Source organism: Pezoporus wallicus, unplaced genomic scaffold (assembly GCF_028554395.1).
Source record: "Pezoporus wallicus isolate ANWC-B61680 ecotype Strahan unplaced genomic scaffold, APGP_CSIRO_Pwel_v1 contig_6597, whole genome shotgun sequence".
Lineage (NCBI taxonomy): Eukaryota > Metazoa > Chordata > Aves > Psittaciformes > Psittacidae > Pezoporus > Pezoporus wallicus.
The window spans coordinates 697,100-722,644 of record NW_026635331.1 but is presented as its reverse complement, the minus strand read 5'-3'; the positions used below and the strand labels follow the sequence as shown (position 1 = coordinate 722,644).

The following is a 25,545-nucleotide window of genomic DNA, read 5'->3' as shown; positions in this document are numbered from 1 at the left end:
GTCTCTCCCACCTGGCACCTGCTGGGGTCCTACCCCTGTGGGGACACATTGAGCTCAATGAAGGGGAAACTGAGCTGCTGAATGAAACCTCCTGAGTAGGGAGAGAGGTAGTATTTCTCACCTCCTCTGTGGTGTATATTTTCCATAGGTTTGCTTTTGCCTGTGCCCTTCTCAACATGGGATCACTGACCTCTGGGTGTATCTAGGTCCTATAGACAACAAGGCATCAAGTTTGCATATTCTGAATTGCTTGGCGGAGTATCTTTCCATTAGTGGTAAAGGGAGCCAACACACCTAATTTAGGCTTTTTCAGTAACCTGCGATGTCATCTTCAGTATTCTTCTGGATTAAGATTCCTAATTTTCAGGTAAATCCCTACTTCAGCAGAATTTAGGCAGTTTGGTCTTTTAAAACCTAGGTTTTAAACCCTTTGCCATTTTACCTCTTGGCGTCCCAACAAGCTGAGACAGAGGTCCACAAAATACCATGGGATTCCATAACAGAGTGGCTTAGCAACCTGAAGGAGAGTCCTCACCTTTAACTGAAGCAATGTCTAGTCATTCCCTTTGAGATGATTTGAAAGTTTAGGTACAGATACACAATTCTGCACAATCTAAGCATAGCAAGTTGCCTTTTAAACCAAAAAGGGTATAAAGTAATGAATTTTACCTTATGAAAGGGCAATCTAACAAAGCATTGTGACACATACTAGAGGTGGTCACATACTGAATTTCAGTTTGCTCATTACCAGCTGTTACCTAAATCCAGCTTCTGAGTTTCTGTATATCAAGAATCTCAAGCTGTAGTTCCCCACATGCCACTTTTTTTTATTGACCACATTTCACACATTCAAGTTTGAATATGATGGTCTTATAACTTTCTACTGGATTTATTGTCACTTCAGAAACATGGAAAAATGGGGAGGAGAATTTGTAATACATTATGAAAGTCGTACATAACATCCAAAATTCAGAGATACAGCCCTCACCCCAATGCTACAGACAATGTAAAATGATTTTCAATAGTGCATAAAAGTAGAGATTGTGCTTTTCACTCTAATCCAGGCAAGCAGATTTGTGATCACACTGGATGTTCTGTGGGGGCTGTATGCTTCAGTGGGGGCTGGAATGGGACAAAAGTCATAGGGTTTGGTTTTTTTGAAGGAGAGAGCATAGGCTAGGGTAAGGTGGTGGTAAATGTCTTGTTGGCCTAAGAGGAAACATATTTACAGCTGCTTGGAGATTCCTTGACAGTAAAGCATGTGCCAGAACAAAGATCTAGGCAGCCTGGTAAAAGGAGAACCTCAGGTGTTCCTGCAGACAGAAACAATATAGGAAGAACCACCAACAACTATTAGATCACACTAGGTCAAAGCATTGACCTAGTTAATTGTAGTTTAGCTTTCAGCAACAGAAATAATAAAATATTCTGTTGGTTTTATTCAGGAGTACTTTTAAGGTGAAAAGCGACCACTAGATTATAAATCAATTGTGAAGAATTTTGTATCTTGCACTTAAAAAAAACATGCTTTTGTTGGGATTGATTTGTTTGTTTGACCATAAGAGTAGATTTGTCTTTTGCTATCCAGAACAGTCTAACATCTGAATTTTATCCAGTGGACAATCACAGTTTAATCAGCTACTTTTGCTGTAGGTTGCATTGTCTGTTGTAAACTTTGGTTCTCATAATGCCTTAATGCCACTAGCTTGAAGCACGTAGTAGTAGTACTTGCTGTTGTATCCCTGTGATGGTACTTACACAATGTAATCTTCTCACCTCTTTTCCTGAAAAGCTGGATAGATTGGGCACCTGAAATCTCTCCCCAGAGAGGAATTACTTCAAATTGTTTTTAGGATTTCTTTCATAACCTTCTCTATTATTTCAACATCCTTCTTAAAATGCAGATACTAAAACTGGACTGCTTCCAGTATCTGCTTCACTGATGCTTCATGCAGAGAGAAAATCACTTCCCTACTCCTATTTGTTATTCCTCTGAAATATCTGAGAATAGCTGCATCCTCTTTAGGCCCCTTTTCCCTTGGAGTATGGCATGATTCCTTCCTACTCTGATGCCCAAATCCCTCCTTGTGTGCAGAGTAAACCCCAGTCTTCCCAGTTCTGCTCCAGGTGGCCAGCAGTTTTGGTCACCTGGATTCATATTTTTGCATCAAGCTCTATTAAAACATGTTCTGTTTCAACTAAGCTCGTCTTATCTGGTCCTTCATAGGTGTAATTAGAATGTCACGTAGCACTGAATAACACCCTTTTCAAAAACCTGTTGTGGCCATGGCTGTGTAACTTCACCAGCCACACCGAGAGTTTCCTCACAAAACCATGAATCATGTTGGCTTGGCAGGCCACTTCCCATAAACACAAACTTCATCCATACATTGGAGTTTTTTCTCTCTTGTTTTTCTTGGGGTTGGTTAACATTAAGCCAAACAGCCTGTAACTACCTGGTCACCATAATCAGTTTCTCTGGATCTTCTCAGGAAACTGAATGCCCAACCTGTCAAGATTTTCCTGTTGTGCCCAGATTTACTTGTAATAGTGTCAGAGAGATTGTTATTCTCTCCACCTTCCTGCCCACTCTTTTGGGATTCATATGTGCCATTTTTCTGGGTCTGCTGGTTTTTTTTATGTTCTGAGGAGGTGCTGCTGCTTCTCTCTGTTATGAGTCAATAATCTGGCAAACATGTCCTCCATTTCCTTCCATATATGAACATGAAATGCTTATTGATCATTTATACCCTTTTTTATTTGAGGGCTTCTTACTCTTCCAAATATATATAGGCCTTATTTGCCATAGCCCACCCAGGGCTTTTTCTTCCCTCATAAAATCTACACACTTTCCAGTTAATGTTGATTGCAATCAACGTTCGTCTCTCAATGTTAGTTCTATGTGGTATTTTTTTTCTTCTCAGTTGCTGGTTTCACTTCTCCAGCAATGAGCTTTCAAGGAAAGTTGTCCTCTTGTTTGACAGCAGACTTTTTGGCAACCTACTGTATTTCCTGTAAACTTCTTTATTTCACCTGTACATTTTTCTCTCAAATTAACTTTTTCCAGCATCTGAGTGTGTAAATTATGGTTAAGACTGTCATCTGTTCACCTACATCAGTGGCAGCTATGAACATAAAATATAAACAGGCAAATCCTGACACTAGTGAGGTACTCAGGAAGGGTAATTCTAGCAGCAGACTTTAATAACAAAGAGGCTAAAGCAGGCAGGATCTATTTATCTTGTGCAACATACTTTTGTTACTAAACATACTTATAGAAAAGCAGAACTTTTGCTACTTGCTTGCACTGTGATAGACAGTCAGTTGTGGTTTGACCTTCTTGAAAGGCATCCAAGTCCTGGCCAAAATTCTTTTGGGGTGTTTTATAACAAAAAAGTCCCCAGATCTGGATTTTCAGTGAGCCAAAATTAAACTATTCCTTTCTGCCCATGTCCATAGAGTATTCCCAGAGAGTGGCTTTGTCATTCTTTGAGGTTTCACTTTTGAGGTTATCCATGTACCTTTGAGTCACACACTCGATTTTGGTAAACATGCCTGTCATTATCAGCCAAAACCGTATAGGAAGTAATGTTTTCAGTTTGTGTTTTAAAGCTTGATACAAAAGCAATTATCCATCCCTCTGACCTGAAACATAAAGTAGTAGGAGCTGCGTGGCATAATTGCACTATAACGTTCAAGTTATAATAGATAAGGCTTTCTAATTCATCCTGCAGAGGTCAGAAAGAGAGCCGGGCAAAATAAATCGAAGTTAAAACCAGGAATCGGAGTGTGACCGACTTAATCCTCAGGGAGAACCTGCGGCTCCTCCGGATCCGCCTGCAGGTGGCGCTGCGGGCGCTGCGAGCGCTCCTCCCGCACCGGGCAGCCCCTCCGCCCCGCACCCCGGGGAGCGCAGCGCAGCCCCGCCGGCGGGACGCGCCGGGCCTCCGCAGGGGCCGGGCACGGAGCGGGAGCGGCACCGCGCCTTTGTGCGTGTGGAAACATCCCCCCTCCTCTTCTCTCTTCTCCTCTCCTCTCTTCTCCGCGCCTTACCCCGCCAGCCCGCTGGGCTGCCAGCAGCGGCGAGGGAGGGGAGAAAGGGGCAGGAAGAAGCTGAGGGAGAGGGGAGGGCGGGGACCGGGCGAGCGCGAGGAAATCAAACGGGCCCGGCATGAATTAGGCAGTGGGGAGAGCTCCTTCCCGCTGCTTCCATCCCTCCTTCTCCGTTCCCGCACGGCGGGAGCAGCGCCGCCCCGCGCGGAGCGGGTGCGTGCACACACCACACGCACACACAACCCCCCCGCACACCACACGCACGCACACCACCGAGCCCGGCGGGGCGGGCTGGGCCGGGCCGGGCTGGGTTGGGGCGGGGGGGGGGGGGCCGTCAGATGAAGATGGCAATGTCTGTGATCCAAGCGTGCCGCAGCCTGGCTCTCTCAACATGGCTGCTGTCCTTTTGTTTCGTGCATCTGCTGTGCCTGGACTTCACCGTGGCCGAGAAGGAGGAGTGGTACACGGCCTTCGTCAACATCACCTATGCCGACCCGGCGGCCGGCAGCGCCGAGCTCCGCAGCGAGAAGAGCGAGTGCGGGCGCTACGGCGAGCAGTCGCCTAAGCAGGACGCCCGCGGGCAGGTGGCCCTCTCCGCCTCGCCCGCAGACCGCTACGCTTGTGACCCCGGCACCCGCTTTAACGCCCCGGCGCCGGGTAAGAGCTGGGTGGCCCTCATCCCGCGGGGCAACTGCACCTACAAGGACAAGATCCGCCACGCCGCCGCCCAGAACGCCTCTGCCGTGGTCATCTACAACGTGGGCTCCAGCAATGCCAACGAGACCATCACCATGCCCCATGCAGGTGAGCCCTGGCACCCTGCATGTGCTCCGTGGGTGCACCCTGAGATCTGGGCTGGGTGGACAAGTGGGCCCTGTTTTACTGCATGTGCAGCCTGCTTTGCTGCCCCATATCCTTGGGATGGGAGCTGATGGGGGGGGAATGTGCTCTCACACCTCCTGGCAGGGAGCAGGAGAGGCTGTGGGCCTCGCTGAGCAGTGGGTGCCCATCCTAGGGGCTGTGGAGCACCTCTCCATGCTGCCATGGCAAAGGATGAATGTGCTGCTGGAAGCAGAACGTGCTTGGTGCTCCAGGGGTGAAAAGTTTGGGAGATGTAAAGTTTTGGTCTAGTCGGAGGAATGGATGGGACCCTGAGCCTGCTGTGGGGCACGGATGTTTTGTGGTGTCCTGAGGGTCTTCCTCAGGCAGGTGCTGTGTGGGATCGGGTGTGATTCAGATTGAGACCTTTGGGAGAAAAGCATAGTGTTTATGGTGCAGGCTTGTCAGGATGTGCAATAGAGCAGGGAACACGGTGTCCACTGTCCTGCCTGTGATAGTGTTAAAACTGTGGGATCTAGTAGGGATGCCGAGTATCTGATTTGGTGAGAACATGAGGTATTTTGTCCAGGTAGATTGTTGGGGAGGATGTGGAGGGTGTTCACTCCCCCAGGTGAATGCTCTGTTGGAGTTTGTGTTCGAGTCCCAACATGCGCTCGTCAACTAGAACCAAGCAGAGATCCACCAGGGGAAACAACCCAAACCTCGTGTTGTGCCCACCAAAAAACACCACTGGTTTTGTAACAGTGTTTCATCTGAAATAATGTTGTTTTAAAAACAGATCACCAGATTTGTATTTAGGGATGGTGTTTTCTGCAGGGATCACTGGTCTTTTATAGCAGCAGCCTATGCCATGTAGACTAAAATGCCACCTATTGTGAAATCTGTTTGGTTTGCATCCAGTAATTTATCATGCCCAGCTGTTTCACGCTAGTTGAATCTTAGCAGAGTTGGGGGTAAATTGAAACACAGAAAGGCTGCAAAACAGGATGTTATTCTAATGACATTTAAAATTTCCACAATAAACCAAGCTAGCATGAATGTGCTGAAAAAACATTTGTTGCCTAACTATAGTGCTATAATACTGCTGATGAAAAAGAAGTGCTTCTGGATCCTCTTGTGTGCAGCCTCTTTAAGAGATTAACCATTTATTTGGGCAAAGTCATGCCTCTCTGGTAGGTTTGGTGGAAAATGAGATTTTTTTTTTAGTGTTTTCCAATGGTTTTGTGAGACAAGCAACTCGTAACCTCTCGAGCTTTTTAAAACTCTGCTTTATAATCTGCACATGGTTTAGTAGCTGTTCAGATTATACTTGTTGGTGCTTTAAGTGTCACAGATTATATACTAAGTAGTATAAAGTAGTAGGAGCTTGGCATACTTATGCACCCTTACAGTAAAGCTCAGTCTGTTTCAAAAGTTAAGATGCATTGCTTGTTCTCATCATAGTGAGTTTCTCTAGAACTGCCAACATGTTGGATCAATTAATGGTTTGCCTGTTTCTGAAGTATTCACTGAGCTGGTTTCCCACACAAATGGTGTTTTATTAAGAAACAGTGGGAGTAAAAAATGTGTGTAACCTTTTAAAATGTTGGCGCTTTTGTTTGTTTTAAAGTCTAAAATGAAGTAAGCAGGGAATCTTTCTTACTGAAGTGGCCTCAGCCTTTGAAAATACGAAACACTCTATCACTTATCTTGGGGGCAGCTTCATTTATGTCAGATGACTCCTTATAGCTTATTCTGAGAATCCTTTTTGAGTACTGAATTGATACCCAGCAGTGTGATTGTACAGTACCAGAGGCTGAGATGAAAGGAAACTTGCAGAAAATCATCCAGACTTGTTGAACACAGTCGGTGAGACTGAAGGGCTTTGCTGGTTGATCGTGTGAGGTTGTCTTCGATTTAAGGATTTTTGTTCTGTGGAGTTGAGAAACCTTAGGGAAAAACCTACATTCTGCAACAGTCAAAACTCAGCAGAGTTTTACAGCATAGGTCTGCTGAAACAGGAGGAAGAATAATTATTCATAAACAAATATTTGACAAACTACCAGGGATTAGAACTGGATTTATCTTTACTCTTCCACCGTTACACAGGGACAGAGTGAATATACAAGCTGTGTAAAATTATCTTTCTGACTTGCAGCCTTTGACGTTTGCTTGGTCCCAGTCTAAACGATAGCACAGCACAAGATTCAAGGGAAGAATGAATCAGTTTCTTGGTTCTGAGTTCAGCAGCATATGCAGTGCTCTGCCCACGCCAAATCCTGGAGTGGGAAGAAGAAAATTCCATCCTGGAAAATACTTGGAGGATGAGAGAGAAGGGTGAAATGTGACCTAAAAAGCAATTTAAAAGTTGAAAGAAATATGATGTTACTCTCTCTCTCTCTTTCCCTTTTCCTCCCACAGATTTTTTTTTTTTGAGGTTTCATATAAGCTTAAATAAACTCTTTCTATAGAGAAAACAGTATATCCTGTTGCATAACAGTGTGGCTCCTGCCCTTACTAAAGAACTATTACTCCAAAGAGAGATGTTTTTCCTTCTGTACATTCTTCTCTGTATGCTTCACCGCTTTTGCTGATGTTTTTTTTTTAATCTGTGTTTCTTTTTCTGCTGTTCCCACCCCCACTCTGATTTCTTCATCTCTACCCCTTCATTCTCCCTCTTGACCACGTTACTGTGATACTCTTATTTTTGCCCTTGACACTTTCTTCCCAAAGCTCTCTTTCTCTTGCCAAAAACCTTACCTCACAGCTGTATGTTTAATTATATTTCCTGTTTTCTGCTACAATGCATGCCAATGACCCTTTGCTAACGTGATGCCTGCTGATTTCAAAATCTATAAGTAACTGCAGCAAGACACCATTCTTGAATTTGAAGGAGGGTTGGTAAGCCTCCCTGCCCCTGCAACACCCCTAAGCAGAACCAGGGTGGTATTGCATCAAAGCTTGTGGTTGAAATACTCAAATACAACTTTCCAGGATTTATTTATAGTGCACCAGACAAAGTGTACAGTTTGAACCAGTTCAATCACCGTTTTTAAAGCCTTTGCTTTCAGGGAGCTTGTGCTTAGTTCACTGCTTGGACATCCAGAAGTGAGGTAGAGTTGTGACATCTGTGCTCACAGGGAATGCAGAGGTCTGTGGTTCTCGTGCTAGGGCACACTTTGCTTTTGCATCAGCTGCTACAGCCTTTGCAAGCCGGCAACTTTATTTTTATTGGCTTGAAGTCTAGGAGCTGTGAGTCCAAGTTTGCTTTTTAACTAAACAGGGTTTAACCAGAGAAGGAATAAAAGCATCTAGAATTTCTGTTCCAGATGCTTTTTATTTTTCCTAAATCAACTTCGCTAGCAGAAAAGTAGTCTAATAATATAGAGGATGCTGTTGTTTTTTTGTGTTTTTTTTCTCTAGAAGAATAATCCATGGTGTTGGCTAGGGTTTCTGATTGGCATTTGTTCTTATTCAGAACAAATTAGCTGTTATTTACATTTGAAAAGGCTCTAGCCACTGTGTGTACATTTAATAACTTAGTATTAATTGGAAGTATTTTTATTACCTGTTGTAGCACATCCTAACACTTCCTCTAAGCTCTGAATAGATACAGTAATGGAGCCTTCCAGAAGGTGATTAAAGGTGAGAGCTTCCCTCTCTCCAGCTCTTAATTTGAGGGGACCCCTTCTAACTTGGGCACCAGTCAGGTGCTTGGGACTAGGGAAGGATGTTAACTGTGACTGTACACATGATTCCTGTGTGGGTAAAAATCAAATCTTTAGTATTCAGTACAGTTTGAATATTCTGGGGTGCTCCAGAATATCTCACAGAATGGATATGATCCCTCAGTGACATGGTTTAGTGGTGGTTTTGGTAGTCCTGGGGTAATGATTGGACTTGATGATCTTGAAGGTCCTTTCCAACCTAGCTGATTCTATGATTCTATGATTTTATGAATATTATGTGAATTAAATTGCATCCTCAGTATTTTGCACCAGAAGCATATGTGAGTCAGGCAGTTTTGCACTCTCCATATTCTGCTTTTCCAGTGCATGCCATCACAGATTCTAAGTCACGTGCTGCATGTATGACAGCCTATCTTCAATGAGAGGCAGATGCCTCATTTTTTGTAACGGCTTGTACACACTGGCAGCAACTGTCAACTGCATCTTTGAGACATGAATCTCATATGTGGTCTGAGATGAGCCCGACTTCTTACCTCCCTCTTTGGCCCTCAAGTGCAGCGTGTGTGTGCCAGATTGCAGAAGGAGGGCATGGCATCCCGCTGCAAAACCAGGTGTGTCCCTCCACACATGTTGTGAACTTGGCCAGCCTTGATCTATGCATGTTCAGTTCAATAAGTTTCTTCCCTTGCACTCAGATTTTTGTTCCATGATCAATGACTAGTCTTGCCTTTGACATATTTTAAGATGCATTGTTAGTTTTGGCTGGGGGCTCCCCTGTAGTTTTGTACTGATGTGCAAATTAAACACTGGAGTTGAAGATTTTTCTCTTTACAGACAAAATTCAGTACTGTAGCTCCTTTACTAAAACAATTGTTTCCCTAAACTTTTGTCATATTCTAATGAAGAAAATGTGCTGACAGTATTTACATATGGATAAGTGTGAATCAAGGGCTAGAGATTTCAAGGCTTCCAGGGCCTGCCATAATTATTTTCTGTTCCAGGCATCCAGGACTCATTCCTAATAGAAAACACCTCAGTGGGGGAAGGAGATGGAGATTTGTGCATCTATGAGCCTCATCCATTATGAAATTGAGGTATGGCTGGGATGTGCTGCCATCCTTAGGATCTTAAAGGAGCTCCTGGATCCATCATGGATGGCTTTCAGTAGTTTTGGAAAAATCTGGTTCTCTATCAAAATCAAGGATTTATATCACTGGCTAGAGCCAGCGGTAGTGCCAACAAAGCTGTCCCGCTGTGTTTGCTAGTGAGACACACTTCTGCCTACTGGTTCTGCAGTGGCTCAGTGCTAGACTTCTCTACTACAGAAGTGTTCAGTCATGACAAGTGCTAGGGGGACTTTGTGATGTTAGGTCACTGGTTTAGCTTTAACTGAATTAAGAGGGATGAATTTGACCTAGCAAGGACTAGAGCAATAAAATAATCTTGGTCTCTGGTACTACTTGGGCAGCCTCTTCAGCACTAGGTGAAATGCTTTTTGCCTTTTGAGTCTCTTCTTTCACCCTCACGGCTGGCTTATATGTGTCCTTCAAGAGCTCATTGCAGCCAGTAGAAAGACACTGAGTCCACTGAGCTTTGGATCGTCATACGGTACAGCTTTCCCTATGAGGTGGTGAAGTATTGATTCATTAAAGATTGCATTGATCCTCCAAACTTACTGATTGCAAAAGCAAGTAGATTTCTGCATATCTTTTCTGCAGCATTTGTTTGCAGTGATATTCATAAAAATGCTGTCTTCAGATCTCTGCAGTAAAAAGTGACACAGCAACAAGAAAATCTTCCTCAGAAACAAATCTGTATCAGCATCAGTTCTAACTGCTGTGTTAATCTGGATCACTTCCTTTTGGTATGCTGTCTTTACAAGAATGGCTTGCCTGTGATAAAGTGATGGGTTTGTTCTAATCCCATTGGTACTTTGGCTTTAAAATGGTGTGCGTTAGCTTGGGTTATTAGAATACTGTGGCAGTCTTTGTCCATGATAGCTCACTAATTCACACAGATACATTTCTGTGCTGCCCCCCTCCATGGTACATCACAAAACAGAGGAACATTTTCAGCAGAAGGGGAGAGAAGCCTACAGTTAGTTCAGCATTGGCACTTTAAGAGTCTCTTTTCCTGGTAAGAGACAAGGACATTTTCTACATTCTCATGTAAGTGAAGGACTAAAAGAACCCATTATTTTGCTGCACTTGTTTGATGGAGCTCACAGCGCATTGTCATGTGAGATGACTGAGTTTCAAGTAACCTCTGCCTCCTTACACCATGAGCCAGGCTGATGAAGAGTTATCCTTATCAAGGGATATCCCAATGACTTCTCCACTTCCCAATAACTTCTGCATAGCTAACCTATGCACAGGAACAGAATTCATTTCAAGACAAGTCTCACTTCTGCCCTTTCAGTTGCACTTGAGTACTAGTAGCAAACAATACAGTCATTGACTCATAGAAATTAGATATGGAAAAGACTGAGTAGTCCATGTAATCTGTCACCTTACTAATGCAGGACTGCTTCCTACAGTGTTACCACCTACTACTGCCACAGTGCTTTTTGCTAAGCATCTTGCAAAGGAAAGAATCTTGGGGTGCTTCAGAACCAAATGCAGTCTGTTTAACTAGCAGAATCATGCCAAGGGAAGAGATATAAAATGAAGGAGGATATTAAATAGTAATGCTATATCTTGCAGTAATATTTAATTCTCATTACTTCCACAAAGTCATCTTGGCAGAGGCATAACTGCTAACAAGTAAGGTTTAAAACCAACTATATCCGTCGTACCACACAGTTTAGGGGAGTATATGGCAATTTCAAGGAGGCAAAATATTTTGTAACTGGCTATGTCCAAACAGGCTTAACTCTGCTGTGTCTTTATTCCATAGCGGGATGTGGCCCTGGACTTCATTCGTGCCTAGCTCTCTCCTTACTTCATAGTGTTTTGATTTCTCTTGAAAAGGAATCTAGATAGATAGGCCACAGGTCAGCCACTGCACAGTTTGACCAAGTCCTAAGTGTGGATGAGCAGGGTCAAGGGGCCTCAGGGTATCTTGCGTGTTCATGAGTGTGTTTAGATGTAGTATCTCAGAAGGTAATTCTGTTAAAAATGATTATTTCTGTTACCTGGAGGAGACACCCCAAATCACTTAGGTGAAACCTCAAGTTTTAAAATTTACTGTATTAAATATACCAGCTTTATATCTACTCTCTGACCCATTGCCCATGTTAGTGGATGCCAAGTTTCATAAACCTCCAACTTTGCTAATGAATTTGCTGTGTATTGAAGCTCATCAATAATAGATGTAGTGTTCTTTAGTGTATTTTGTGAAACAATTCTCCATCCAGAATAGATTGAAATTACTCATTTAGATGCTCCACCACCCTGGTGGAAACAGTGGTTTTCGGTTCAAAAATGGATGAGTGGAAACACCTCTTCTTTCACCAGTTCTAGTAGATGGAGAAAGGTTGTAAAGACTGGTTTGCTTATGAAACAACAATATTATGCAGCTGTGCCTTACAAGAGAGGCTTAACAAGGGCATTATTTATTTTTTGGCTCTTCTTCAATAACTTACTTGAGATAAACCTTAGAAAACTGAACTGAGTAGAACTATAGGAGATGATGGAAAAATTAACCTGTTTGTTTTACTGCTGTTCTACTTCGAAGTATGAAAAGCTAGCATCTTTTGATTCTTTGCTACTTAAAGATATAACAGCTTTTTCAAATAATTGTTCATTTTCCTTTGCAAGAGTGACTTACAAATAACATCAATAAAGTGAAGTGCCTGTTCATTTGCTTCTGACAGTATAATCATAGTGATATTCAATTATACTGCTAGACCTAAGGGTCTGTCAGAGTTTTCATTTCAAATTTGATGTGTTTAACTGTGTTTATGCATGTAATAGTGCCTGCTGTGAATTGAAAAGGTAGCCCATTTATATTAACCTTATTTTCAGTTTGAGACGAATTGGAGGAAAAAAATTATCTTTTTAGATCCCAAAACACAGAAACATGAATTACAGCTATGTAACTCCCTGTAATAGAGTCCTGGCTTGAGTATATCTTGTATACTTCTTAAACACAGATAGAAGCACTTTATATCTGCATAGAAATGTAGTTCCTCCAGGGATGCATGGAATAGGGTGAGTTAGCAAGTGATCCCTTGTGGTACACACTTAGTGAGACATAGCTTTTTAAAATGAATTTATATTCCACAGTATTTAGAGAGAATTATGCATCACATTAAACTTCGGCTTCCACCTTTGTAAATCACGCGTTGTTAAACTGTGCCCTTCTGTTTATTGCTTGATCTTGCAGTGCTTGTCAAAGGATTCATTTCTAGCACTGTGTGGTACGGTGTTGAATGTGTCTGACATTGCATGGCAGCACTAAGAATGGACTCAAGAACCTAGTAGGTAGATTCATCCTTAGCCAATGCATATGTCTAATATTAAGATTACTGTAAAATGTGTCAGTGTTAGTTGAGTATGTGTTGTGGGTTTGCTGGGTTCAGATTCAGTACAATAAGATGTACAGATTTATTCTGCTTAAATTAATTTGTGGAGCACTTGGGAAGCTTCTGCATTTAGTTGTTACTGTCATACTAGCAGAGCAATTCCAGTTCTTCATGATCAAAGCTGTGGGTGTGTAACAAGTTTCACTCTGAAAGATTTCTTGGTTTTCCAATTAAGCAAGAGTTCTGTATCAGTATCTGGTAAAGATCTCTCTGATTTTACATCCTCTGATGTTAGCCGTTTCGTTTCAGTATTTTCTGTTAGGAGGCAGAAATACATTTTTGCTTTTCCTTTGCCTTTTCAAAAAGTCTCTGTATTAGAGAATATTAAAATCTTTGGCTACATTTCTGGGGCATGTCTGTGTTTGACTCCAAAAAGAGTCTTTAAAACAGAACAGTCTGATGTTGCAGTCTTGTTCATGATTGCTTCTTGTACAGAATATGCTTTCCCCTCTCATTCCTTTTTAAGCTTTTATTATATGCTCACTGTCTCTCCTAGTTTTACCTGCCAGTATCATGTTTCCTGAGTGAGGCAGCTTTTTCAAGATTGTGTAATCTCTGTGCCTGGTCTCTTATCACTTTGTATGTCCATGTGTTTGAAGTACCATCTGGTTGTCTATCAAATTCATACCTTTAGTATATACTGTATCAGGACTTCTCACGTTGGGAAACAAGGAGCTGTCTGAGTTAAACCCATTATGACTCATTATAATACTGCCTTTGATGTCTTTCTCTTACTTTTCCTTCAATCTCCTATCCTGTTAATATTCTTGTTATTTTTTCTCTCTTTTTTGGGGATGTGATGGTAGGAAGTGTGTGTGTGTATAATTTCTTTACTGTCCACACTTCCAATGAATCTTTCCTTTGGACTTCTTACCTTTTTTTTTTTTTCGTCATCTTCACTTATCTTATTATGTGCTCTGTACCTGTTTTTCATCTCTTCTAGTTGTTTGGGTTTTTTTCCTTTCTTCCCACCCCTTACCAGGTCGACAAAAATAGCCAAATAGCTTCACGTGCAAAGTTGACTAAGGGGAAGAAGAGCAGGTTTATGCTTTTCTGGTTGCTTTCTTTTCCTTTGCACCTGACTCTGGATATAAAGAGCATCTGCTGCTCAGGGTCAGCTTGGAGGAGTGGGGCACCAGCAATCAGGAAGAGTGGCAGTACTTTTGATGAACAGAAGACTGCCAGTCAGGCATAGCCACTTGCTATGCATGGAATGGCTTTGTGCTGACCACTCTTTAGTCTTTTTCATGACTTCTTAAAGGACTAAATTATGGTCCCCTCTACGCAAGGGGCAGATCCTGCTCTTTCATCATTTCGCAGATGAAGATTCAGTTTTGCCTGCTGCGTGCTAGAAAAACTGATGGGAGTTTTTCCATCAAAACTCTTTTTCTGTAGAAGTTAAATGGATTTTCAAGAACAAACCTGCTCTGGGAAGTTTTTGCTGTCCAGAAAAGACCTTGCAGTTTTGATTTTGAAGGAAGATTTTATTTTAGTAAATATTTAATGTCTCAGAAATCTCAGAGACATTTCAGAAACAGTTTGGTTTCCATTTCCTTTTTTGATGATATATTTTTGTCAGCTTCCACCAGCTTTAGGCAATGCTTCCACCCCAGAGCACAGATCTGACTTCTCCCTAACTCAAATGTGACACTTCTCCAGGAATCAATGCATGCATTTGATTACAAGCATTGTTTAAAGAAATTGAACTCGGGTTTGCAATGCTGGATTTTGTTTCCTTATGATTGTGTGCCAACAGCTTTCTGTCTTCTGATTGTGCAGTACCTAAGCTATAAGATCTTTTGCTTTTGCTGTGTGTGTATATGTCCTTATCAATCCTTATCAACAGGCTAGATATGACTTTAGCACTGTGTCTAGATACACAAGGAAATGATACTTGGTATGAGATGAAGATTGCCCTTATAGGCAAAGACATAATAAGGATCAGTAGCTGTCAATGGAAGTGAGACAAATTCAGGCTTGTAGTAAGGTGCAATTTCCTAAATAGTTACCCATAACTTAATGTTATTTGAATGGGCTTCGATAGCTCTCTAAAAGTCACATCCTGGAAAAATTACCCATCCTCTGGGAAAATTATGGTAGTATGTGTCTAAGGAAGGTTACAGAAGGTGATCATGGTAGTTCTTTATGGTTTTAGGGACTGTTCCTCTCTGGAATTACCACCCATTTCTTTTCCACATTTGGAAACTGTCAAAATAGCTCTGGCAGAAGTTCTGCAGAAGCCCTGCCCAGTGGGCAGGGGTAAATCAAAAAGCTGAAGCATCAGCTTTTTGAGACTGGATCTCTGGTTAGCATGTCCCTTCTCACCTGGAAAGAACTTAGCTGGGTGATAGTGGTGAACCAATGTCAGTTTATTATTCTTTGTGACTGTTGCTCATAGAAGAGGAAGCTGCAAGAAAAGGCGCTTGCAAAAAAAACAGGGTCTGAGCCACTTCTGGTTTTGTGTCTGAAGATAGCCATCAAATGCAGAGAGCTGCCTGTAAGCCTCCACAAAACAAGCATTTGCTGGAGCATGTGTCTCACATCGTAAAAGAAGTTAAGAGCCTTTCTCATTCAAAACTTCTATTTAAATGTTGAATGCCAGCACAAGGGAATAGCAACCCAGAGCAGCAATAGTGGTGTGGGTGGGGATGAAATAATAGTAATAATAATAATGGCTAGAATAGACATTAGATGAAAGTCATGTAAATGAACCTGAATCATGGAGAGAGAAATTCACGTCGATGGGAAAATAGTAGACATGGAAATAGCTCATGACCCCTATGGCATCATAAGCATTCTTTTTGTGACTGTGAAACTTACTTAACGAATCCAAAAATCCCCATTTCAGTTCTGCACTTGACTCCCATTTCTCACTGGTACCCACTGTCCTGGTCTTGTTTGCTCATTGCTGTTTGTTCCTGTCCTTCCTTGCTGCTTTTACTGGTGGTGGGAATGTTCCCTGAGATGAGGATCTTGGTCACCTTGTGCTCAGGATTGCAGCTATATGTTTTCTAGTTGCCTTCAGTTTTGCATGTTGCTCGGTGTTTGAGTACGGAGAATTGTATTGCTCACAGTATATTGCCCAAGTGGATCCATAGGTGAATGAGAGAAAGCTACCAAACAGCTTAACTGTATGGGAGAGCAATGAGCTACATCTAAGGCAGTCAGGATCCTCTAGTGCATATTGATTCTTCAGGGAATTCATCTGTCCTTATCTCCCCTGGCCCACTAACTGCTGCTTGAGAAACCACATAAATTTAATTTTTCTAGGTTTGGGATTGGATTTTTTTCCCTCTAAAGACATTCCCTTTATCCATCTAAGGCCCAGGCAGTCTTTCCCCCCTGCCTTTTGTTTCTGTCATAGTCTATTAACCAGAACTTATTGGGATGCAAGTAGTGAGAGTCAATAGCCTATTTTTAAGAGAAAAATATGACTGTATAACTTTTTTTTCTGAATTTATGATTTCTAATGGTTATAATTATCAGAGAATTTATATTGTCTGATTTCTAAATATGTATGATCTTTTACTTCTTTCTCCAATAATTAAAAGCTTCATTCCCATTAACTAATTTGTATAACGATCTCTCTGCTATTAGGCTTTGAAAAATAGCAATGCAAGCAGTGAATTTTTATATAGAATATTTTCTGTTGATTATCTTACACATTTGAAATGTAGAATCTGTTCTTAGTTCTCAGCCAATACTGTGTTGAGTCAGCACAATGATTGCTGTTCATCTTTTCTGGACAATTAATTTTGTGTCCATAGACAAGAAATATTTTTTGCTAATGCAAAGGTAACTGCTAACTTCAGCACAAAGCTGCTGTCTTTGGCTCTGACTGGCCAAATCTGTTGTGGATTAGCCTGCAAAACAGGAGCTAGTGTGCATGTGAAAAGCAATAGACTGTTTGGTAGTAATGATAGCAGGGATGCAAAGTATAACTGTCTCACCAGGGCTGATGAGGCAACTCCTTTAATGTCTTACTTGCAAATTGGCTTCTGCTTTCTGGGTTATGAGGCATGTCTGCATTGGAAAGGTGTCTCTCAACTTCCAGTGAGCACTGTTCCGCTTCCATTCGAGAAAGACTTGGCCACCCAAACCCTTTAAAACCCAGACGCTGTCTCTTCTTAACTGTGTTTTATTTGGTGTCTGTTACCAGTGCATGCTGAGGAACAACCATAGTTGTAAGAAGTGTGGGCAGCTGGTTAGTTATTTGCAGATGGCTTAGAGATTTGTATCAACTACTAGTTGTACTTGTTAGGTGAGCTATAGGAGTTCATGTAATTTAGAATAGCCACACAGCATTTCTTGCTAATCAGGGAGTTGCCTAACTTGGAAATACTCGCTTACCTGAGGCCTATCAGATACATAGCAGCTCCATATGCCTGTGCTAGTTTGGGAGTAATTATTATAATGTTGTGCAGATTTGGTTTCAGTAGATAAAATTTTGCATCCTCCCGTGTGACCTTATCAGTTTGTCAGCTTCATTTCGCTTTGAGAAATTCAGGAGAGGTTTCCTTAACGTTCCCATTACATGTCATCTTTGAACAGGACTTTTCAGCAGCTTGGACAGTTGTTGGGAAGCTGTAACCAAGGTGGAGGGAAGTGTAAAATGAAGAGATATTCCTCCATTAGACGTTCCTAACAAGTCAACTGCCATATTTAGTTACAGGGATCTCACTGGATATAATAAAATACTTACTTTTTCATAACCTTTATGCATGTGTGTCCCATGACAACCATGTTAACATCAGAGTAAGACTTGCCAGACCAGACAGATATTAATGTATAATATGCAAGTATTAATGAATACCTGAGGTGACACAGTAGTGTCTTCAGTGCTCTGCAAATCTCTATTTATCAGCACAAGCCTCAAATATCCTCCATAATCTCAATGTGAATGGACATCAGTGGGAGTGGAGGTGATGGGCATCTATTTGTGAGTGCTGTGCTTTTCACAGGCCTGGGCCCTAGTTTGCCTTCTCCCATGTCTCCTGTTTAATAAAACAGAATTGGAATCCATCCATCAGAGAATTATTGCAGGTTTGATTAATTTGAAAATAAACCTGATGTTCATGCTGTTATCCAACAGTTGTCTCCGTCTGTTGGCAGGAGTTTCAGGATCTGAGATTGCATTAAGTCTTCATTCTAACGCACAATATTCAGTAGGCTGCAAAAAAGGAAAAAAATACAATTTCATTTTTGTTTTCCATCTTTAATAATGTCTATTTCCCTATCACTGAAAGTGATAACATACACAGCATGTAAGCACCCTCAGGCTATAGCAGGGAAGAGATTGTACCTTTTTCTTTTGGAAGGATGCTATGCTGTGCAGACTTGGTGTCATGGAAACTGAAAAGAATGTATGAAGTTTTTTAAGCAGGGGGATGAATTTTAGATCCATTCTATAGCTACTTTGAAGAAGAACACAAACGTCTGGAAAAGTCACCAGAAGTTCACAGGGGAAAAAAAAATCTCCAGCACCAGTATGATGGTCACCGCAGTTCTTACGGGGGTACTGGGATTAGACTGGGCTTTAAACTGACTTTTCACAGGCCGTGTTTTCTTTATGCAGACTGCTTTCAGGCCAGCTCAGATGCTGACTTCTGCTTTCAGGCTAGTCACCATTACTTTAAATGTCTCCCAAGTCCTCATTGCATTTATTTACTTTTTTTTTTTTTTAATGTTATTTAGAGAAAACCAATAGCCATCCTGTAAGATACCAACCCCCAAATCTTTTCATTAGAAAAAGTGTTGTAAGTTTGCTGGTTGTCAACAATGCACATACCTGTGCCATCAATTGTAACCTCTACTTGTTAAATTCTAACACTGCTGAAGTCAGTGCCAAAATTTCCTTAGGATTTTATTGCCAAGTAGTTAACCCAAGCAAATAAATACCTGAACTCATCGTGTATCTTTTACATAGTATTTATTACTGCCCCATAGTATTTAGCACACTGTTGTCAAGTACAAAAAAGCCCCATTCAGTGCAACCCAAGAGCTATAATACCAGTCTTTCACCAGCAATCTCAGTGAAGTAGTAACAGTCTGTATTTCATATGAATTGCACACATCTCTCAGGTTCAAGTAATACATCAGACAACACCAAGGCTTCATTAAGGTCATTTTGTACTTGAGTAAAATTATGGGCCAGCCTGTGAGTGCCTCGAAACTGTAAGCATTAACTTGAATGAGCTCTCCAGAGCATTTAATAAAAGGTCCACCTGGCCTGAAGTGATTGTATAAATTACATAGCCATTGTTACCTTTATGATATAGGTAGAAGTTAGTTTTCTTAGGTTTTGAAGTGCCTGAGAATAATGGGCCATGTCTTACGCCTATTTCTAACAGTGGGCTTCAAACAATTTTTTTTCTGAAATCTACTGAGAACTAAAATTTAGCTCTTGGAAGGCTTACAGCTTTTGTGTGAAGTGAAAGGAATCGAGGGGGGTGTGTAGTGGTGAGAGAGCTGTGTTGCACGAAGGGGCTGGGAAGCTTGTTTTGCAAGATGCACGTGCTTGCTAGCTCATCTCCAAGAGCAGTGAGCAGCCAGGGTCACAAGAGCTGCGAGAGATGTTGCTGCCTGACAAAAGTCATAGTTGAGATACAAGCTTCTAAATCTTAAGCAGGCACTGGCTGGACACGCTGCAAAAAGACCTGCTCTATATTTGGAGGGTGAGAGCAGTGTGGTTTTCACACCTTTGTTCACTAGCTGCTATGCTAAGAAGGAATGGCAATGATGACAGCCTTATCATGGTGGGGATGCTTCAGCGATGGCTGTTAGGAGAGTGCTCAGAATTAGTGTTTGTAATCTCCAGTGAAGGTGTGGAATCTATGGTTTATGCCATCCATTTATATGCTAAATAAATGTGGACAATTGTCACAAAAATAGTTACAGAAGCAAAGTCTATCCACACTAAGCCTAGCAGAGGTCATTCCTTACTTGTTTCCAGTCTGACCAAGTGAAAATGGCATTTAATATGGGCTGGATTTGTTCCAGGCAGAACAGCAATAATTAGTTCTTAGATTCTGAAATCTTGGTTGGTGAATTTTTTCTTTTTTATTATTTTCCCTGGAAATACTGTTCAGCTGAAGAGACCACAGTGCAAGCAATACTGCGTAGCAATTTTGGTGCCTTTGTTCTAACATGCGTATTGTTTTGAGTGATGCTGATCTGTTTTGAGAGCTTGTGGGATTTTCAAAACCACTGCTATGTTAATCTCATTTGGCTCCTGCAACATGCTTCAGATCACTCTCTCTTTTCAGGGTCTGATGACAAGACATTGAATGGTGTGATTTGTACTGCAAATGGTTTATTTTCAGTTTTCACTGCACCTTCATTTCAGAAACCTGTGACTGTTTAACCACTTTGTAAGTCTTTATTGTGCTTTGTTATGGCAAATTGCTAATTGAGATTTTTGTTAGTGAGAGAATCTCTGTTTCAGTTAGCACAGGCATTGCTGTACCCTAAAGACATTTTGCCTTTTGATCTCTTTGATCCAAATTAATTGTAGGACGCTAAATGCAGACAGAAATATCAAATGCATGGGTACGATTAACAGAAATGTTATAATTACATCAAAGTATCGGAAATCAAAGGAGAGATCTAGATAGGTGATTCAGCATAGAAATAACAGGGTAGCTGAAGTTCATGATTTAAGCTGGTAGTTGTGATCTGCTTGCATTTAGGCACTGAGTCATCCAAGGCATAAAAGCTAAATGAAGAAAGAGAACATAACCTGTCATGCAAGAACCAAGGTAAATAGCATTACCTTCCTTTCATGGCCTCTCACATTGGTGTCTGATGCAGTACAAACATAGGAACATATGAGCAGCAGGAATATTATCAGCAGAGGAAGATTTCCAATAGTTATGACTAGTGTTCCTCCCTGAGAACCTATATATGTTTTGTTAGCTGTTGGGGGTTGGTTTGTTGGTTATTTCCTTTTAAGGGGAGGGAAGGGGAAACAGGCATATGAAATAGTATGTGAATGGCTGAAACAGCATGATACATCATCTGAGTTGCATATTCAAGGAATAACTAGAAATTACCATTAAACTGAAGATCGGCTTAAAACAAACTGGTTTGGAGTTGACTGTAAAACATAAATGCATTCACTTCACATCTTTAGCTGTGTCTTTTGAACTAAAATTTGCTAACTTTGGTGCAAGATTTAGTTTCTGAACATACTTTATCTGAAGTGTTTCATATAAAATTCTTGTTTCAAGTCATTTGAAGAATTGGGAAATTCGCATTTAATCTTGAACTCTAATCTGAAATTTCTGGTTCTGGTACATGTTCAGATAATCGAATTTCAGTAGGGAAATATGGCACTTACCTTACATGTTGTAGATAGATCCAGCATGGAAAAACCCTGTACAGCAGGTACCAAAAAGATCTGCACTGGGATTCATTTGAGTATTAAAAATAAAGAATGTAATTAGTAATGTATTGTTATATCAGCATTGTCTTCACTGCATTTTTTTTCATCATCCTCAAAGCTTGCCTAAGTCTCACTGAGAAATGATGGAAACCATATAATGAACCATATAACAACATCAGTCACAGCTGTACAAAATGTAGGGTGGGCAAAAATGTGCTTTCCTGTGAAGCCTGCAAATACTGACAGGTAACTCTGACAAATGCTTTGTTTCAGAAATACAAGCATGTGCACATTTCAGAGCATCATGTGCTAAGAGAAATTTATTTCTAACTGAATAGTCAGAAGCAAAGTCTGTATTGCCATGTTCCTATAAAAGGAACAGTACAGAGGAAGGATTCTGCCTGCTTAAAACAGATTAGGGCCCATTGATGCACATAACTTCCATTTAGGCGTCTACATACCTTTTATTTTTGGAAGAGATAGCATGAATCCTTTGCCTGTAGGTAGAGATGTGTGTGTATGTGTGTGTGTCCTTATTTACACACACATGTATCTATAAAAATAGCAACTTTCTCCAGGGAGATTTGTGACAGCAGATAGGCTGCACCTGGTCTTGAACTTGCAGATGAGCCAAGGCATGTAGATATCTGATACAGTTATTTTGCCAATTATTTGTCTATTTAGACATAAACAGCGCTGGTTTGAGTCCACGTGGCATGGTGGTAGTACTCTTGCTGGTTGTTTTGGGGTTTATTTAAACTGCAGTTGTGCAGAACATGGAAAAAATGAAAAACAGAGATTTAAGAATTTCTGGATAGTTTAAAGAAGCCGCTTTTCTGTGCTCTTTTCTGATTTCAGGTGGCTGAGGACAGAGGGTCCCAGATATGTCTCAGCTAGCTCTAGTCCTTAACCTTTTAGGTCTTGGAATGTAAATAAAATGTGTTGTCTTGGAATGTAAGTAAAATCACAGAACCATAGAATGGTTTGGGTTGGAAGGGACCTTAAAGCTCATCCAGTTCCAATCCTCTGCCATTGGCAGGGACACCTTAAATTAGACCAGGTTGCTCAAAGCCCCCTCCAGCCTGGCCTTGAACACTGGCAGGGATGCGTTGACTGTGCTATTCTGCATAATGCTATCCTGCAGGTTGTATATGCATAGGTGTAACAGAGTGGGGACAGGAATTTGTCTTCCATTCATTAGCATTTCAGAGTACTAGAAGCAAGAGGTTCCATCTGGAGCTGAGTTTTGCAGCTTCTGGGTACAAAAATGAAATAAATGTTGCTCTCATATTGTTCCAACTGCTTGATTAGAAATGAGTCAGAGAGTGGTCTCTGTGTTCCTCTCCATCTGGACATGTGTACTCCATGATAAGCTCAGATATGAAATTTAAAAATTCTGTTCAAGTGTTTAGCTTTTCAGCTAAAAAGACAAGGTTGTTTGTGGGAAGATTGTAGGAAGAGATTGGTTTTACTGTCTTAGGCCCTCATGCTGAAAATACTTATGCAAGCAAGTACCTCATGCATGTAATGAAGTTGCTTGATCTATTTATAGCTTTACTCAGTGTATGCTTGTACCCAGATGGTGCTCCTTAAATTTCACTGGGCCGTGTCTATGAGCAGCAGTTCACACTATGATCACAATGCAGGACAAGAATCCAGGTAGCAAACAAATATACTTAAGTATTGTGTTAACTAATTGTGAACATCTACTTAATTATGACTTTTTTTTACCAGCGGCTGCCTGCAAGAACGATCTGTAACTGGTAGAACTTGCAAAATTGTTTTTAATTACCTTTTCTTAAAAAAATTGGATATATTACTTTACAGGGATAAATAGTATTCAATTTTAAGAATGGAGAAACTGACAAAAAGTGTGGAGTAGGCAAGTCTTGTAGTGTTTTGGGAGCAGATTCCAACCTTCCAGAGTCCTCTTCTCTTGGTGGTAATAGATCCCATTCCCTTCCCCACAGCACCTTGCTTCTGCAAGCTTGTTCTTTGCCAGTTTTGGTTCTCTGTGTTTACTCTTCGCATGTGCTTGAACTCCCACCAACATTGGTTTGGATGTATTTTACAAGAAGACTCTCTGAAATTCTCCTCCAGGCTTAACTGAGGTCCACTTGTATTCGATTCTTTCATAAGCTATTCTTGCAATTCCATTTAAAAATACACTATCATTTTTATACATATCCTCATATTCTTCAGTTACAAGCTAATGGCAATTTACTGGATTTAACTTAGGAGACACTAAAAGTTACGGGGAAGCAGTGAATAAGGGAATGCTGCCTGTTTAGTCACTGCACTCAAGCAGTGGCTGTCTTTACTGTCACTTCTATACATTTGATATAAAACCTTTATTGTTTAGAAAACATTTTTTGCACTGTTTGAGAGGACAGAATTGAAATGGAAAATGTCCTTTGGAAAAAATCTGCAAGATCATTTTAATGAACTTTCAAATTTGTTCAAGACATTAATATATATGTATGGTATGTAACACTGTTAGAAGTTTTGCATGAGCCTGCTCTGTCTTTCTTGCTCTTCTGTCTATGGCACAGTCTGCTTTCTTGTGTTCAGGAATACCCCAGGTATTACATATTCTGCATATTGTCTGTGGATGGCCTGAGAGTTAATGACCCAGTGTGATTTCTACAGAAGCACTGACGTCTTAGCAGTCTCTTCCCATTCTCCCTTGCACTCTTCCTTCCTTATCTTTCTCCTAGGTGCCTGTTTCCCACTTCCATGTTGCAGTTTTCTGCCCTTTTAGCTGTTCCAAAATGAGCTGAGCTTTAAAATGAGTTTTCAAAATTAAAAATAAAATTAAAAAAAACAACCTAGCAACCAACAAAAAAAACCAAACGAACAAACACAAAAAGCCTTGTTTGTTTTTTAGATCATACCAGACCTGATTCACTCTGCAGTCCCATAGTACCACGTTGTTGCAGCTGAAGGATAGGTGAGTGATGGTGCTGCAGCAGAAACAAGCAGCTATTGGTGAGGAGGGCCAGTGATAAAATGGCTTTGTTCCTGAAGAAAGTGCATGGTGGAACTGCATATGGATTACGTCTTGAGCTGAGCATCAAGTGCAGCTGTTTATTACTGTGTCTGCGAAATACGGTAGTAGTGTGCAGGCAAAGCTCAAAAGCCTCTTAGCAGCTTCCTAATCTGAGGTTGGTTGAGAAAGGATTCCCCTGTTTCTGGATTCAGGTTCCAGCTTAGAGGAAGGCCCCGTACATAGATCTGCTGTACATTCAATTATCATTTGAAGTTGTTCCGGCTGCAAAAAAAAACAGCTGATAGCTTTATTAGAGGACCAAGGGACTGGAACTTGGGTAAATAACTTAGAATCATAGAGTCATTTATGCATCATCTGTGGGTGTGGGACTGTGCCTATAATGTGCATGCCCCATCTTCCCAGCCTCAGACTGCTGATATGGTCCTTCCCTGCTATACATCCTTAGGCTGTTCATGTTTTATTCTGACAGCACTTCTGTCACACCAGCTGCAGCTTCCTGCTTCCCAGGTCTTGGCATGCCCTGTGCGTGATGATACTCCCTGTTCTAGCAAAGCTGTCTTCCTGTACAACATACATCATATCCTTGATGACCTCCTGTCCTGTTAGCAGTTCATCCTCACTTTCAGTCTTTTTCTTCTCTATTCTGACTGTCATTTCAAGTCATGTCACGTGCCACACTGTCACAGGGCATGCGTTTGCTCTTTCTTAGCTGTGTGCTTGACTGATGCCGTTTAATCAGTGCTTTTCCTAAGGGTGGTCTCTCCTCTTCTTGCACAGTTTTAGTAGCTGCAGCTTGTTGAAACAGCTGTAATGTTCTGACATGTAGTAGAGCTAGGTGTAGAATGTCTTTCTATCAAAACATTTTAATGGGCAAAGAGAGATTTTCAAAGAAAGGTAGCTGAGATCAGGGAAGAGCAGTTACTTATGCTGGAAAATCTGGGAATGTACCTTGGGTAAATCTGCCTGTGGATTCTTAGTGGTGGTGGGGATGTTTTTTAATTCCCAATAGCATGTACAAATGCATTGTTCATGCTCATTCTTCCCATGACATGGCTGCATGACTATT

At 41.2% G+C, this 25,545-nt stretch overlaps 1 protein-coding gene across 2 annotated transcripts in view; it reads left to right on the top strand.

Annotated features, from left to right (window-relative positions):
• Nucleotides 1-4,344: 4,344 nt before the first annotated feature.
• Nucleotides 4,345-25,545, top strand: part of RNF150 (ring finger protein 150) — a 142,065-nt gene continuing 120,864 nt past the window's right edge. For both annotated transcript variants that reach the window (XM_057419099.1, XM_057419109.1), the window contains exon 1: nucleotides 4,345-4,857. In XM_057419099.1, the coding sequence (XP_057275082.1) occupies nucleotides 4,392-4,857 (466 nt within the window). In that variant the 5' untranslated portion in view covers nucleotides 4,345-4,391. The remainder of the gene's footprint in view (nucleotides 4,858-25,545) is intronic.